The following is a 14,735-nucleotide window of genomic DNA, read 5'->3' on the forward strand; positions in this document are numbered from 1 at the left end:
TATATATATATATATATATATATATGTGTGTGTGTGTGTATGTGTACAAATGTAGGTCAATAGACTTGAAGAATCTGCCAGAAGACAGGTCACCGTCTTGAGACAAGGTGACTCTTAACCCAAAATTATCTCTTCCGATCTTCTTGACTATTTGTTGAAGAAGTATGTTGTCAGTGGCGTAGGAATTTCAAGATCCTTCGGAGATATACGGTGTGTTTATTCGTTTTAAGGCAGATCCTGTCATGGGACCTTTGAGCCGTCGACTGATTAAAATGACAATGCGTGACAGATTCCTGTCGACATGATCAGTTGAAATTTTTTTATTAGGTTAAACATATCTGAATTTGGTGCCCTCGCCTGACTGAACGTCTAAGTTGAATTGTTCTATGAAGGAGAGATTTACAAAGGAAGCATTCAATAAAATTATTCATAGTCGAGAATATTGGAAAAAAGAATATGACTTCAAAACATAATCTACCTAAAAACAAATGCACAATGCGAAGCTTTGGAATCCCACACCTGCTGTGAGGAATTCATTGCCCTTCAGAGTCTTCACTTGTGGAACGTGAAACACATTCCCTTCCTTTGTGTTTGGTGATTCCTGTGACCTTTCAAAGAGGCAGATTTTTGGTCACCTATGCCCGTCTCGGTCTCTTCACAAAAAAAAAAATAAATAAATAAATAAAATTAATTGTATCATAGAAATCGATCCCATTTAGCAGTGATTCATTGGTCATTATATGTTTAACTGACAGTAATTTACCAATGTTTTGACCTTCATGTCAAGGGAATTCATTACTGCCCATTTCCTTTTATATAAACGCAGCTTTTATACGTAGTTCATGAATTATTCACGTAATGTACAGGATTCTTATTACTTATCGAGAAAGACTGAAATAGTTTTTAGAACATCATCTACACAGATCGCAAACAGAAAAAATACTGTAAAGAATTTGGATGTCAGTTTAATTTCAAATGTCGGTCTTCAAAAACTAATTGGACTGATTAACTTAATTAACACATCTGCGCTTTTTCGTGAAATAAAAGAGCTGAATAGGAGTGACTCAAAAGAAGCCTCGTTTTCGATTTATCATAAAACTTTTCATTAATGTAAATCAAAAGCACCTTTGAGTAATCTTCTGTTAATTAAGATAACCGTACATTTAGAGACACTTTCAATTAGGTAGAATTTGTACAAGGTGCAAAATAATGAGCAGGTGGACATGTACTGCTAGTTTATTCAGAACAGGCCGCTTATAAGGCGGCGTGCAAACGTCACACAGGTGACCCGAGGTCAATTACTCTCGGTGTTAATTATAATAGGTAAATACAAGTATCACAAAGGGTAAGTTAACAAGAATTGACACAACAATATTCTAACATGTGCAAAGAAAACAGGAGCAAATGAATTAGTAGTAGATACATATTTACATAGATAAAATGTGGTTATTTTTGCTTGACCCAATCTCGCAGGAGTGTTACCGTAGAAAACGGGCGGTTCACATAGAAAACCCGTTAGCGTGGACTTTACAATACTCTCCTCCCAAGAAGTGGGTAACGTCTGATTAAACTAGGTATCTGCTGGGCCGCTGGAGAGTGCCGCGGCTCCGTGAAGTCAGCTGGGGGGTGCGGTGTGAGCGGGAGCGGCTGGCCGTGGCACTGTCTGGGTGCTTCCGGGGGTGGCCACGCCACTTTCTTTTGGGCTGGGCTGGCTGCGGAGGCGATGGTTCTTGCGGAGGGCGCTGCGTGGTATTGTCGACGGCTTCCTCCAACAGGGCGGGCTTGAGACAGTTGACAGACACCCAGTCGTCCTTCCCATGCAGGGCCAGCCGGAATGCTTTGGTGTTCCGCTTGAGCATGCGGAATGGCCCCCTGTAGGGCCTGGTTAGTGGAGGGAGGACAGCGTTGTTCCTGACGAAGACGTGGGTGGTGGAGGACAGGCCAGGAGGCGTGAAAGGTGTCGACCTATCGGTGTAAGTCCGCTGGGAGGGGGGGAACTTCCCGACTATGTTGCGGAGCCTCTGGACTGTCAGGTTGTGGCGATCCCCAGTGATAAGTTCGCCTGGGACTATGAGGGACTCCCCGTAGACTTTCTCTGCTGCAGACGGGTCGCCGCTGGCTCTGGGGGCGGTCCTCAGCCTGAGGAGGACCCAAGGCAGCTGGTACTTCCAATCCTTGGCGGTGCAGCGGGCCATGAGGGACGCCTTCAGGGACCTGTGGAATCTCTCCACCAATCCGTTGGCCGCGGGGTTGTAGGTGGTGGTGGTGCAGTGAGAGGTCCCCAGCAGGAGTGACAGGGCGGACCACAGCTCGGACAGGAAGGCAGGGCCCCTGTTGGTGGTTGTGTGGTCGGGGACACCGAACCAGCTGATCCAGCTGGAGAGGAGGGCCTCAGCGCAGGCACTGGCGGTGGCTTCCTGCATGGGCGTCGCTTCAGGTCACCTGGTGGAGCGGTCGATGATCGTCAGGAGATATCTGGCCCCGCCTGATGGAGGAAGGGGCCCTACCACGTCTACATGGATGTGTCCAAACCGCCTCCCCAGCTGGGGGAACTCGCCCACCCTAGTCTTGGTGTGCTGCCCTACCTTGCTGGTCTGGCCCCGGATGCACTGTCTCGCCTAGGCTGTTGCGTCCTTCCGCATACCGTGCCAGACGAACTTCTCTGCCAGCAGCTTGGCCGTCGTCCTGCCAGAGGGGTGGGACAGCCCGTGGATGACACCGAACACCAGACGGCGGCGGGAGGCGGGAACCAGGGGGCGCAGCTGGCCGGTGCTTACGTTGCTTAGCAGTGTTGGCCCCCCAGGGCTGAGGGGCATGTCCTTCCACTTGAGCGACGTGATGGCGGTGCGGTAGGCTGGAGTCTCTGGGTCGGCGGTCTGCTCCCTGGCGAGGTCCTCGTAGTCGATCCCAAGCTCTACTGCGTTGAACTCGATCCTGGAGAGGGCGTCTGCTACAGGGTTCTTCCTGCTGGGGAGTTACTTGATCGTGCAGGTGAACTCCGCAGTGGCCGCGAGATGCCGCTGCTGCCTGGAAGACTATGCGTCCCCCTGTTTTGTGAAGGTGTGGACCAGCGGCTGGTGGTCCGTCCAGATTGTGAAGGGCATACCCTCCAGGAGGAACTTGAAGTGACGTACCGCCCAATACACTGCGCAGAGTTCCCTGTCAAAGGTGCTGTAGTGGGACTCAGCAGGCTGAACTTCTTGCTGAAGAAGGCGATGGGCTGGGGGGCTCTGGTGATGACCTGCTCCAGAACGGCCCCACAGGCGTTGTTGCTGGCGCCCGTCGTCAGCTGAAGGGGACCGTTGGGGTCCTGATGGGCCAAGGCGGTTGCCTCAGCGAGGGCGGCCTTCATCAGGGAAAAGGCCTGTTGCTGGTCGGGTCCCCAAACTAAGGACTTCAGGTGGCCCTTCAGGATCTCCGTCAGGGGGGGCCATGGTGTGTGTGACCCCAGGGATGAACATCCTGTAGTAGTTGACCATCCCGAGGAATTCTTGTACGGCCTTGACGGAGGTAGGGGTGGGGAACCTGGTGATAGCTGCGACCTTCGATGCAAGTGGACAGACGCCCCCCAGGGATATCTCGTGGCCCAGGAAGTCAACTCTTTCGATGCCGAAGGTGCACTTATCAAACCTGACAACGAGGCCATTCTCCTGCAGGCACTGCAGGACCTTTTGGATGTGCTGCAGGTGTTCTTTGGGGGATCTGGAAAAAATTAGAATGTCATCTACATAACAAACGCAGAAGTTCAGGTCCCCCAGGATGCTGTCCATTAGTCTCTGGAAGGTTGCCCCCGTGTTCCTTAGCCCGAAGGTGGAGAAGACGAAGACGTAGGACCCGAAGGGAGTGATGATGGCGGTTTTGGGGATGTCCTCTGGAGCAACTGGTACCTGAAAGTAGGACTTCAGAAGGTCTAGTTTAGGAAATATTTTGGCCCCGTGAAAAGAGGCCATGAGATCTTGCATGTTTGGAAGAGGGTAATGGTCTGGTCCAGTTGCGAGGTTGAGCCGCCTTTAGTCACTGCAGGGTCTCCAGGAGCCGTCCGGTTTCTACACCATGTGGAGGGGAGAGGCCCACGGGCTGGAGGCCTTCCTGCATATGCCCATATGCTCCATCTCGGTGAAAGCGTCCTTGGTCTCCTGAAGCCGCTGAGGGGGGAGTCTCCAAAACCTTGCGTGCGTTGGGGGGCCCTTTGTTTTAATGTGGTGGTAGGCTCCGTGTTTGGCAGGGGCCCCGGGCACCTGACACAGTTCGGGCTTGTCCCCTTCCCCCATCAGGCGGGGCCAGGTATCTCCTGACGATCGTCGACCGCTCCACCAGGTGGCCCGAAGCGACACCCATGCAAGAAGCCACAGCCAGTGCGTGCGCCGAGGCCCTCCTCTCCAGCTGGATCAGCCGGTTCGGTGTCCCAGACCACATAACAGCAGACAGGGGTCCAGCCTTCCTGTCCGAGCTGTGGACCTCCCTGGCACGCCTGCTGGGGACCTCTCACCACAGCACCACCACCTACAACCCCACGGCCAACGGATTGGTGGAAAGGTTCCACAGGTCCCTGAAGGCGTTTTTCATGGCCCGCTGCACCGCCGAGGATTGGAAGTACCAGCTGCCCTGGGTCCTCCTCGGACTGAGGACCGCCCCCAGAGCCAATGGCGACCCGTCCGCAGCAGAAAAAGTCTACGGGGAGCCCCTTGTAGTCTCGGGCAGGCTCATCACGGGGGAACGCCACAGTGGCGATTCTACCCCTCAAAAAGTGGGGGGGGGCAACTCTGGGCAAAGATAATTGTTGGGTGGGAATCATAGGAAAGGTAACTGTAAAAATAATTACAATTTTGGAAACATTTTGAAACTCATGGAGGAATGAATTTGACTAAAGGTAAAGGGTCATATAGAATTTTGTTTGATTCCTAAGCAAAACAACTGTAAAGCATCCATTTGATATTTTACCTGACTTGCATGATATGAAAATTTAACAGTGAAAACTATATAATTTACAGTTCCAAACAATATGCAAACATTAAAGAATGGATAGTATGTATAAATATAATACACATTCGAACCAAATAAAGAAAGGTAGTAACTATATGAAATGAACAGATATACATGGGGCATGTCATGACAATTCTGAAAAGGTTCAGTTTGACATTCAAAACTATATACGATCCCAACCAAATGCAAATTATTAAAGAATGTTAAGTTTGTGTAATACACATTTGCACAACTCAAAGAAAGATATTAACTAATGAAATGAACAGACAGATATGAACCATGTCATGACCATTCTGAAAATGCTGGTTTGACATTCAAAACTATATACAGTCCCAAACAATATGCAATTATTAAAGAATGGCAAGTTTGTATAATGCGCATTTGAACAAAGTAAGGAAAGGTATTAATTAATGAAATGAACAGACAGATATGAGGCTTATCATGAAAATTCTCAAAATGTTGTTTCGACATTCAGAACTATATACAATTCATAACAATATGCAATTATTAAAGAATGGTAAGTTTTTATAATACACATTTGAACACAAAACAGATATGGACCATGTCGGGACAATTCTCAAAATGTTTAGTGCAGTTTGATTCTACGATTATCAAGTCAGTACTCTCATCCCGTTTACTTTCAATTGATAATAATGCAGTGTTACATAGTCTCTCACTAGTCATTGAATTTCTAAGATATGTTTTTACTATTTTCATTTTGGAAAAACTTCTTTCACAAGAAGCACTAGTAACAGGAAGTGTTACAGCTATCAATAGTAACCTGTATAAGCAATCAAAGGCAGATTTGTATGGATGAATAAATGACAAAAACTCCACCAATGATGTAGGTGACTGAGGTTCTTTCTGGAGCAATTTCTTAACCAAAGGTAGCTCGTGTTTTAAATCACTTTGATTAACTGAATATGATAAAGCAAATGACTTCAAGTCATCCTCATGTAAGAACGTCTGTCCTGCAGGACAGAGAGCTGAAATGCCACAGAAGATCACACATGAATCTTTGGGAAAACGACGATCTAATTCACTATTTAAACAGTCTCGGACTTCATACAAGATTGTGACGTGTTGTGCATGACTTGGCTCCACAACTCTCTGGCCAGTTGTTTCCAGCATGATAAAATCACGGAGCTGTCGAGGTTTTCTTGAACGTTTTCTAGTCACTGTTGGTGAAATGTCATATTTTTTTTACAGAGTTCGTCAACCCTATTAGAGTAATTCACAATTAAGTTGGAGTTTCTTACATCAGCTAAATCTTCACGAAGACAAGAAATAAGTTTAGCTGCTTTTCCAAGGTCTGCCTGTTTGTCCTGCAGCTGCTGAGATACTTTTATTTATTTTTCCCAGAATTTCAGAGAAAAACTGCAATAAACAAACAAATTCTGCATCCATCTGAGCAAGTCAACCTCTAGTAGATACAGCTCGCGCTCCAGTATCATCTGCAGAAGTCTCCTTCAAAAATCTTATAATACATTTCAGACATAATAAAGCATTTTCACAGGAGGTAGCCCGACACCACCAGCGAGTATCGCTGAGATGCTGAAGTTCTCGAATTTGTTCTTCAGGAAACATTTCACGCTGTATAGAAAGGGACTTCTCATGAGCCACTGCATTACTAGCAAAGATATAGAGTTCTTCAAGAAGACTGGAAAATTCAGATGCTTGTGGTACATTCTTTGCAACACTTGTCAAAACCAAATTGAGCTTATGACCATAACAATGAACATAATAAGCAAAAGGTGTTTTCTCTTTTATACATTTCTGAACGCCACTAATTCCTTCACTCATGACTGATGCTCCATCAAACCCCAAGCCAACAAGAGAAGATTTATACTCTAAGCCTAATTTCTCTAAAGCTTTCAGTATTATGTCTGTGATATATGCAGCATCCAATGAAGACATGGGAGTGAATGAAATCAAACATTCCTGAATACAGTGTGAGATTTCATCATAAAATCGTACTACTAGTGCTAATTGCTCAATTTTGCTCACATCCTTGGCTTCATCGGCTTGAACAGAAAAGTAATGGCAGGATTTTATGTTTTCAGCTATTTCTTCCCTCACAATTGATGCAAATGTATCAATCATCTCATTTTGTATTGCAGAAGTGGTGTACTTCTCATTTTTTGGACCACTTTTGACACGTTCAGCTATAACAGGATCATGTTTGGCAATGAATCTAAGAAGTTTACGGATATTTCCTGGGTTTTGTTCATCGTCACCTTCTCAGTGACCTCTGTGCTATATTTTGTGTTACTGTCAGGAGTATAATCTCACCAAGAGTTTTTATGTAGTGACGATTTTCACGGACTTTCTTCTGATAGCCCTCACTTATACTCTGTTTAATGGATGTTTTATCAGTTTTATTGTGTTGGTAGTCAATCCACGCAGTATAGGAGGATTTGTGGATATATGCGCTCAGGTGTTTTGCAATGGCCCCATATTTTCCTTGTGCCTTTTTCCATCGTCTAAAGCCAATCTTTACAAATGCATCGTCTGCATTGCCATAAGAAGGTGATGCAAAGTGCCTACAAGCAAAACAGAACAGTGCATCACGTTCTTGAGAGCACTCGGCCCAATCATATTTATCAAACCAAGCACCAACAAATGACCGAGCAGTGGTATTTCCTTCACTATGCTTAGGATACTCCTTTAAACGTGGTTGAACAGGTTTAGAGTTAGCAGAGATAGAGATATCAGCTTGTGCAATGTCTTCCTTCATTTTCTGTATCTGAGATGGCAGTGCACTATGCATTGTGACCTTTGCAGTAGTTTCAACATCAGAATCCCCTTTTGACGTTTTTGTCGAAGACTCTTCAGATTCACTCTTCTCTGTTGCACTACGTTTCTGAATAGTAATGAACTCATCCATAATGCCTTGTACATATCAGTAGACATCTGTAACAAAATTTTACCTAATAGTTCAACTTGACTGAATACAAACTCAGATAGGTTTCATCATGAAACTGATAAACGCAAAAGAACAACTATAAGACAAAAGAAAAGATTGATTGATTGTTCCCCAAAATATAAGTAAATGTTGAGGATTTGTACATATTTATTAAGAAATATCATATTATTGTTTGTTTGTTTATATGCAATTTTTATATTGCTAGGAACCAACTGGACATTCCCCTTGTATTTGGAAAAATCTGCCAGATTATGCAATCAGGACCTTGATCTTGATTAGCCTATGATAGGCTAAAGTTAGCCTGGGCTAATTAGGAAGGCTAAGTTGTACAGTATTATGTATATAATGATAATTAATGAATCATAATATGCCTACCTATTCCCAAAATGTCTTCTGTAACAGTAACATATGCAACAGATATCTCTTAGGCAGCCTAACCAAAATGTTTACTTCTTTGCCAAATATCAAAACATGTACAGTACATGTTTACAAACAAACAAGGAACTCAGAAAGGCTCCGAGACTTCCTTGTATTTGCTGATGCACTTCAGACTTGAACAAGCCACAGAGCTATACATAAAAAACTCTAATCTACTATAAACATTGCTCGGGACTGTCAACATGTATGTTAGGGACAATTACTAATATCGATTACACATTATGCAATGGTACATGGGTGCAGCAGTTATGCTGGAAACAGGCCTTTGTAATATTTACATTTAGCTTGGAGTTTTCACCTACACTTTCATGGCATGCTCCAGCCAATACAGTTACTGTGGTAACTTTGCGGTGTTGAAGTCGAATAATAAAAATACCTTATTTTCTTATTTGCTAATAGATATACATTTATTTATCTTTATTTCAAGTGATGTATGAATTATAAATACAAAATACATCAAAATGGAGAGTTTTGTTAGTTTGATATGCAGCATAAGATAGTAACATTCATAATTGCAGTAATGTGTGTGACACTGTTTGTGATAGTGTTAAAGAAAACTTTAGTTTTCATAGCCTCATGGGATACTAATTCAAATATCATTGCTTTTTAAGCAAGAGCTGGTTGTCTCTGTGATTTAAGTTTTGGATTTCCTATTTCCTGTATATTTACTGATTCACTCAATATGAGTGTTAGCTATATAGCCTAACCAAATCATGTTGTGTGACTAGTTAGTGGCTATTGTTATATTCAGTAATGATTAATTTTATATGTAATATTTCATTAAAAAAGTGGGGGGGTGGGCAAACCAGGGGCATGGCCAAAATCTGGGAGGGCAGCTGCCCCCCCTAGAATCGCCATTGGAACGCCACAACGATTTTTTTTTACATGTTAACTGTATTTACCTGTTCTGTTTCACGTTGAGAACAATTGACCTCGGGTCATCTGTATCCTAGTGTATGTCTGTATAACGTCCGCACGCCGCCGCCTTATAAGCTGCTTGCTCTCTCAATAAACTAGCAGCACATGTCCACCTGCTCTCTTTTTAGCACCTCTCACAAGGGCACTTATGAGTAATAACAGTGACGAAGTACTTAAAATAAACCTCAGAAATAAGAAAAGGAAAACAAATTCTTTTAGAATTCTAACCAAGAATTTGTCGCTCCAGTCTATGCTGCCCTAAAGATAATCACTCCTCTGGTAATTGCAGAATGTCTTACACAGTTCAATTTCTGCAAATTTTCGTCAATTGGCTGGCCAAGTACATGAAAGCCATAAAATTTACAAAGCGCACTTTTAACTGGTAACATTAAAACCCAATTTTCTTGTTTTTTTAAAAACAATATTAAAGTTGTCTTATTACTTTGAAATGATTTCAGTAATTGGACACCTCCAGTAAGAAGTCTAGCTTCTTGCTAATCAACTTGCAAGAACCTTTTAAGAATACATTATGCAAGAAACTTTTAAGAATACATTACCTTTCATTCTTAAATATTTTTGTCGGACAACCTTAAGGCTATTGTCAGCGAATTTGGTTAAATATTAATGGAGATATATGTGGCATAGATGATGCATCTTCATTCATCTTCTGAATAATAATAATAATAATAATATAATAATAATAATCTCCAGCTGTGATTACAACCTGTGTGCATTAAATCCTAAACTATATAACAATAAAGTTAGTTACCTTGAACAACATAAAATATAACATATAAATTGATTTTGTCTTCTCCAGACAAGTCTTATTGTCAGCGATTGGGCGTCATTTAAATAGTAGCGATATTTGCCACGAATTCTGATTCCGGTCAGTATTGGCTTCTGGGGAATCTTTTCCGCTTGCGACGGAAATTAGGGAAACAGCTACGAACGACTGGTGACGTAGCGTGACATAGGCCAGTGACTGTTTACCCTTTTACAGTAGTAAATTTATACTCCTATCAGTGGTATGGATATTGAGTAATGAAATAAAGTTCTAGCGAAGAAATAAGGTATTTATGGCTTCTCAATTTCGGTAGTTTACCAAATGCTAGGCTGTGATCGGTTATTATGCCAGGTTTGGACAAGTGTAATACCGGTAAGGTAGCCTAAGCTTGGGATGGTAAATATAACGGAGTATGAGGCTAATCCGCTCCAAAATGCAAAGCATATGTTGTAAATTGCAGAGCCCATCTCAAGGTGTGTGTGTGTGTGTAGAGTGCTGTGACAGATCACTCTTTTGCCAAACCCGTACCCATCATTAACCTAGGCTTTGAAACAAAGGTGAACTTGCCCTATCGTGCCTTCTGGGCGGGAAAATCAAGGGGGACCTCTGTACTGGTGCCTAGGCTATGCTCAGAGCGTTATAGAAGCTCATGGGAAATATGCCGTATCCTTTACTAAAGTTAAAATTTTAGTCCAACTAGGCCTACGTCGTGCCTGTACATAGCCTAACCTAGCCTAGGCCTATGTTGATATTTCAGTATCAGTTGTAGCCTAATGTGGGAAGTCTGTGTTCTTGTACAGTTCACTTGTTTTGGACCATTGTGATAGTAGCAATTGATTTTGTAAATTTTTTAATTAAACCATAATAGCCTACCATTTAGTAGCTTAGTTGAAGTTGTGATTTTCATAGGCTATTACTTGAATAGCCTACGACTAGCCTACTCGATTTTGGAGTTTGTATGTGGTGCTCTTCAGTCTAGTTAATGTGCTTAATACAATGATTATACTAAAATATATTGCAGATTTACTGTTACCTAGGTATTTACTGTGTTTCGTACTTTTAACATTAATTTCCATGGGACTGGTATAAGACATGGCACTCTTGGATGTGTTTGTGGTGTTGAACATTCACTGGCAGCAAATTAGCTATTTATAGATACAGGACCTCTTTTGTATCCCTTAAATATGGACAGCCATAACTGAAAATTAGTAAAATGCAAGGATGTAGGGTAGGCTAGAGAGGAGAGGATGATGGTGGCAGTTAATTCAAATGCATTTTCTGCAGGTGCGATAAGGTGTGAGGTGACAAGCATCACATTACGACTTAATTTTCACCTAACTTAACCTGCTAGTACAGTACTGACAAACATGAAAAGTAGGTGTTTAGAAACACCTCTTTCTCGCTTTGTAATTTATCAAATGACCCCATGAGTTTTCCAATGAAGTTTGTGGACATGGAACCATTCCTGGCATTATGGAATAACTTTTCTGTAACACTGGTGGTAAGGACAGGTGCCTGAAGCATCAGACCACCTGTATCTCATCTCACCTAAGGGATGTCCACAAGTTCTCAAACTCCCTTTCTCTTGGAGCTATGGTGGCTGCTTATCTGGTTGCTTAAGCACCCAGCTCCATTTGAACAGGAAAGCATCTCATTTAAGGTACCTTTTTGAGAATGTAAGGTTGGGGTCAAATGGTATGGTGACTGGTTTCTATCCATTCCTCCTCCTTCCTCCTTCTGTGGGACAGCAACTTGGCCTGAGTATATGCAGGACCAGGCACTGATGCAGGTGGCTACCTAGTGAAGCAACCAGTCTAAGAACTTTGGCAAATAAGATATGGCTCTTGCCCCTCTTCCTTTCAACAAGGAGCAGGGTGGGGAAGGGAGTGGACCTATATTCTGAACACGTTAATCATTTATCAGCCAAACATAACTGCCCTCTGACTTATCATTCTCCAGTCATTTCATTACTGGAATGAGGCTTTAGACTCCCCCACATGGGCTGAGACCAAGTAGGAGGTTACAAGAGTCATGGCTTCCCTCTACTCACTTTCATGACTGGGATCATGACATTTCTAGGTGGATTTTCAATATCCAGTCATTTTCAAGATGACCTCTCACCTAAGGAGTTGGTTTCATACATGAATAGCAATGTTTTATATAAGTAACATTCCAAGTAATTACATAGCTACAGGCAGTCCCCGGTTATCGGTGGGGGTTCTGTTTCTGAGGGTGTGATGATAACCAAAAATCGCTGCTAACCGAAAATCGGCAATTTTTGGCGATTTTCTTGGGTTATCAGCGCTGAAAACCTTCGATTTTCGGTTATCGGTGCCTCTGTTAGGTATGTATTGGCGGCAATACAATTATCGGCGCCGATAAGCAGAAATCGGCAATTTTCTATGCCGAAAATTACCGATTTTCGTCGCTAGACAAGCCCCATAAAACTGGATCGCTATTAACCAAGCCCGCCGTTAACCGGGGACTGCCTGTATAGGTTTTCAACCATGGCAGCTTAAAAATTCAAATTTTGCAGTAGCGTTCAATTGTTTTGTGTAGGTGACAAGACCCTGCCCGCTTTCAGGTACTGATAGATACAACTTAGCAGAGAGCCGGCTTCTGACTAACATGGGGGTTTTCTGTTGTCTCCATCATTTTTTCAGATATTGTCGCCAACTTTTGGTGAAGTATTCAAATTTTGTTGTGGACTTCAATCTTTGGTTATTCGGTTAGCTTTGGTTAATGATAGTTATAACGTTTTTGGATTACAATGTCAGATTCTAGCTCTTCAAGAATTCGCTTCTCTATTGAAGGATGTAAGGCTAGACTAACGAAGTCTTCTTATGATTCACACAGGAAGTGTACTAAATGTAGGGGGCAAGAGTGCAATAAAGATAACACTTGCTTAGAATGTCAGGATTAGGATGACAGGAAATGGAAAATATTAAAGTCCCATTTGGACAAACTCAAAAGGGATAGGAAGAGGAAGGCGGCCACTAGAGCCGAGAATAGATCTAGTGCAGATTGCACTCCTTTACCTACTCTTGTAGAAGATAGAGCTATTCCTTCTCCTCCAATTCCTACTGTCTCCTATCATTAACCCTCTTACTTTACCACATACTCCTGTACCAGGCTCCCGTGCTTCCGATCTTGATGCCATGGCCAACCTCGAATCAAGGTTCATCCGTAAATTTGATTTTTAGCCAATACTGTGATGGAAATGGGGTCTTCCATTAGAGCTCTTATGGAGCAGGTGTTGAAGAATGTGCAAAGTGATAGTGCTGTGAAAAGTGACAGTGTTATGCATGTTGAGGAGATGGCTGCTCGTCCCACCAATGCTCCTAGACAAAGGTTAGGTTCCTGTCCCACTCACTTGCACCGGGGATAAGACATACCGGAGGTCTAAGGGAGGCTGGTGGGGTTTGCCCACTGGCAAGCTGCCCCCTCCTTTGAGCCTGTTGAGTGTTCCCAGGCTGTGACAAAGTGCCATTGTAAAGGCATCTCAGTGTGTGAACATCGGCTTTCTTCAGAGTCAGGTTTCCAGCCCTGACGAGAAGCACCCATACCACTACCTTGCTTCATCGCGTCCTCTTAAGAGGCACATCACTGATGCAGACTGCTCCCTCTGTCCAGTCAAGAGGTACAGGGAGGCCAGCCGTGGCCTGCAGCCCTCCTGCAACACTATGGACCTGCATGCCTCCTCTTCGGCGTGTCCTCGTCGTTGTCCTTGGGACAGCCCGGATCATGTTTCGCCTCTTGTGCGCCCTTATTTTGGTGTCCAAGCACCCAAAGTGCCCATCGTCTTCCTCGAAGATCCATTCCACCACCAAGCTCCTGTCTTCTCCCAAGTGTTTGGCGCCCGCCTCCTCGCGCCAGGCTTGGGCAGGGACACCAAGCTGTTCCCTGGGTAGATCTAGATTGTAATGCCTTTTTTACTCTTGCTAGGTTTCAGGAAGTCATCAGTGTACTAGAGCAACTTTGTAAGTTTTCTCTTGGCATTGATTACCCCAGGTGACCAGGGAAGGTTGGGTTTCCAGCTCCTTTCAGTGCTGGATGCACGCAACCAAGAGATGAAATGTTTCATCATAATCCAACAAGGTACAGATGACTGCCTGGTATGGTCCATGGTTTTGGTGAGCTGAAGGTGGGATCTCGCAATAATGCCAATATCAGTGCTGGGGTAGAATCTACTAATCGATTTTCCAACACTAGTGATCAGGGTGTAAGCCATGGTCCCACATTCAGGGGGTTTTTTCCAGCCCCGATACCTCTATAAACAACATAGTTAGGTTGCTCTTTTTCTCAAGCATGAGGAAACTTCTTGGTAGCAGCTTTTAAGGTTAAAGGGCTGTGTCGGCTGTGGCTATAGGCTTGTCTGAGGACAAAGAAATCTAGATGTTTTTCAAGGTGGTAAACTGGAGTTTCCCAGGTCTCTGCTACGTACGTTACCTTGGAATCTGCATGCAGTTCTTCAGTTCTTTATTTTGTTGACCTTTGAACTGTTTAGAACTAACTTGTAAAGAAGTTTCTGTGGAAACTTCACAGTAGCCTTAGACGCAGCTAAAGAGTGAGAGCGCCCCAATCTTAGTTAGACAAGATTGGCCTTGCTAAAGAAGAGGCAATTATCTTTACCTTATTTTGAGCTAAGTACTGTTTTGGGCTAGGCCCTTACTTACAACTGTATCT

General features: G+C 43.5%; 3 protein-coding genes and 1 long non-coding RNA gene across 10 annotated transcripts in view; 1 reads left to right on the plus strand and 3 right to left on the minus strand.

Annotated features, from left to right (window-relative positions):
- Positions 1–493, minus strand: part of LOC136834425 (uncharacterized) — a 12,140-nt gene extending 11,647 nt beyond the window's left edge. For all 5 annotated transcript variants that reach the window (XR_010851806.1, XR_010851805.1, XR_010851804.1 and 2 more), the window contains exon 1: positions 479–493. This is a non-coding gene — a long non-coding RNA (uncharacterized lncRNA). The remainder of the gene's footprint in view (positions 1–478) is intronic.
- The window catches only part of LOC136834414 (zinc finger and BTB domain-containing protein 41-like), a 96,792-nt gene that overhangs the window by 29,210 nt on the left and 52,847 nt on the right, over positions 1–14,735 (plus strand). The window contains exon 1 of one of the 3 annotated variants that reach the window (XM_067096988.1): positions 10,156–10,335. The exons of 1 other annotated variant lie outside the window; for it this stretch is intronic. The gene's annotated coding sequence lies outside the window, so the exon portion shown is untranslated. Of the gene's footprint in view, positions 1–10,155; positions 10,336–10,383; positions 10,523–14,735 lie in introns of those variants that run through there. One more of the 3 variants, XM_067096997.1, reaches the window with a different exon arrangement.
- Positions 5,509–6,114, minus strand: LOC136837621 (zinc finger MYM-type protein 1-like). The gene has a single exon (XM_067102501.1). The coding sequence runs from the start codon at positions 6,112–6,114 to the stop codon at positions 5,509–5,511; it is 606 nt and encodes a 201-aa protein (XP_066958602.1).
- LOC136837632 (zinc finger MYM-type protein 1-like) lies at positions 6,400–7,870 on the minus strand. The gene is made up of 2 exons (XM_067102512.1): positions 7,276–7,870; positions 6,400–7,148 (listed from the first exon to the last, which is right to left on the minus strand). Exons 1-2 carry the CDS (start codon positions 7,868–7,870, stop codon positions 6,400–6,402), a joined length of 1,344 nt encoding a protein of 447 aa, XP_066958613.1.

Source organism: Macrobrachium rosenbergii, chromosome 4, assembly GCF_040412425.1.
Source record: "Macrobrachium rosenbergii isolate ZJJX-2024 chromosome 4, ASM4041242v1, whole genome shotgun sequence".
Classification (NCBI taxonomy): Eukaryota; Metazoa; Arthropoda; class Malacostraca; order Decapoda; family Palaemonidae; genus Macrobrachium; species Macrobrachium rosenbergii.